Genomic DNA, 1,555 nt, shown 5'->3' on the forward strand with positions numbered 1-1,555 from the left:
GAAGAGGACCAGTCGGGTGTAGAAGAAGACCAGGGAGAAGATGAGGAAGAGAGCGTCACACACGTGCTGATACTGCGTGTAGTTGACCATCTTACAGGCCTGAGAAGGGCAGCACGGAGAAATGGGCTCAGGACCAGGAGCCTGGCCTCAAGGAGAAGGTGCTATGGGATGGGAACAGGTGAGTTGGGGTGGGGTCTTGATTCCAGGAACTACCTACATTTCCAGGAAAGGTAAAGAGTGTGAATATAGGCCGGGCACGGTGGCTCACGCCTGTAATCCCAGCACTTTGGGAGGCCGAGGCGGCGGATCACCTGAGGTCAAGAGTTCGAGACCAGCCTGGCCAACATGGTGAAATCCCATCTCTACTAAAAATACAAAAATTAGCTGGGCATGGTGGCGGGCACCTGTAATCCCAGCTACTTGGGAAGCTGAGGCAGGAGGATCGCTTGAACCTGGGAGGCAGAGGTTGCGCCATTGCACTCCAGCCTGGGCGACAGCGTGAGACTCCATCTCAAAAAAAGTGAATACATGCATGCATGCAGATGTCTATAGCTGTATCCTCCAAGAAGGGAGGCTGAGAGGGGCGGGGCTTTATCTCCCAGGAAGACAGAGAGGGCAGAACCTCATCTCCCAAGGAAGCTGAGAAGGTGGGGGGGGGGCGCCTCTGCCCAAGGAAGCTAGGAGGGGTGGGGCTTCATCACCCAGGAAGATAGAGGGGGTGGGGTGTCATCAGCCTGGAAGACAGAGGGGACAGGGCCTTATTACCCGAGGAGGCCAGGAGGGTGGGCTCCATTTCCCAGGAAGGTTGGGAGGAATGGGAACTCATCTCTAGGGGCACCTGGGAGGGCTGGGTACAGCAGCTGGGAAGGGCCAGGAAGGGGCCAGGCCCACCTCCAGCAGGTAGTCGGCGGAATCGTATAACAGCAGCACCAGAGAGCCGATGCGCAGCAGGTTGGCGCTGTAGGAGAAGGTCATCAGGATGACCACCACGAAGTGATGTATCACCTGCTCCTTGAAATCCTGCAGGAGACAGTGGGTCCCAGTGGGGATGAGGCTTGATGCTGGAAGGTGCCCCACCCTATGGGCCAAGAAGTGCGTCCTTTCAAGGGGTTTGTGTGGCTTCTGGGCCCATGGCCTCTATACGTCCTGCAAGAGGCACCAGGGAGCTCTGAAGGTACGGCTGTGAGGCTGCCCTACCACCCTGCACCCCAGCTCCCTGTCCAGAGACGGGGTCTTCCGGACTCTTGTGTGGCCTCACCTTGCGCTTGACATCAAAGGGCAGCCTGATTAGCAGTGAGAGGTAGAAAGCCAGCTCCAAGAGGTACCACCAGTACAGGGATGGCTTCAGGGTCTACAGCAGGGCAGGACAAGGTTAGCTGTGGGGAGCGAAGGCTCCAGTCGGGCAGGGGTATGGCTCAGGGCCCACTCCATTTGCTCAAAACCAGGATACTTGAATCCCAATGAGTGAGCTCCCCATCCCTGGAGGTAATCAAGGGCAGTGGTTTGGTGGAAGCACCTGCTTGGAGTTTCCTAGCCCCTCTCTATTCCCCAGAGG

General features: G+C 57.5%; 1 protein-coding gene across 1 annotated transcript in view; it reads right to left on the reverse strand.

Annotated features, from left to right (window-relative positions):
- The window catches only part of CERS4 (ceramide synthase 4), a gene marked incomplete at both ends in the record, with an annotated part of 2,329 nt that continues 774 nt past the window's right edge, over positions 1-1,555 (reverse strand). The window contains 3 exons of the mRNA XM_011984223.1: positions 1-99; positions 892-1,020; positions 1,259-1,351. Coding sequence (XP_011839613.1) covers positions 1-99; positions 892-1,020; positions 1,259-1,351 — 321 coding nt within the window. The remainder of the gene's footprint in view (positions 100-891; positions 1,021-1,258; positions 1,352-1,555) is intronic.

Source organism: Mandrillus leucophaeus, unplaced genomic scaffold (genome assembly GCF_000951045.1).
Source record: "Mandrillus leucophaeus isolate KB7577 unplaced genomic scaffold, Mleu.le_1.0 Scaffold2635, whole genome shotgun sequence".
NCBI classification, from domain to species: domain Eukaryota; kingdom Metazoa; phylum Chordata; class Mammalia; order Primates; family Cercopithecidae; genus Mandrillus; species Mandrillus leucophaeus.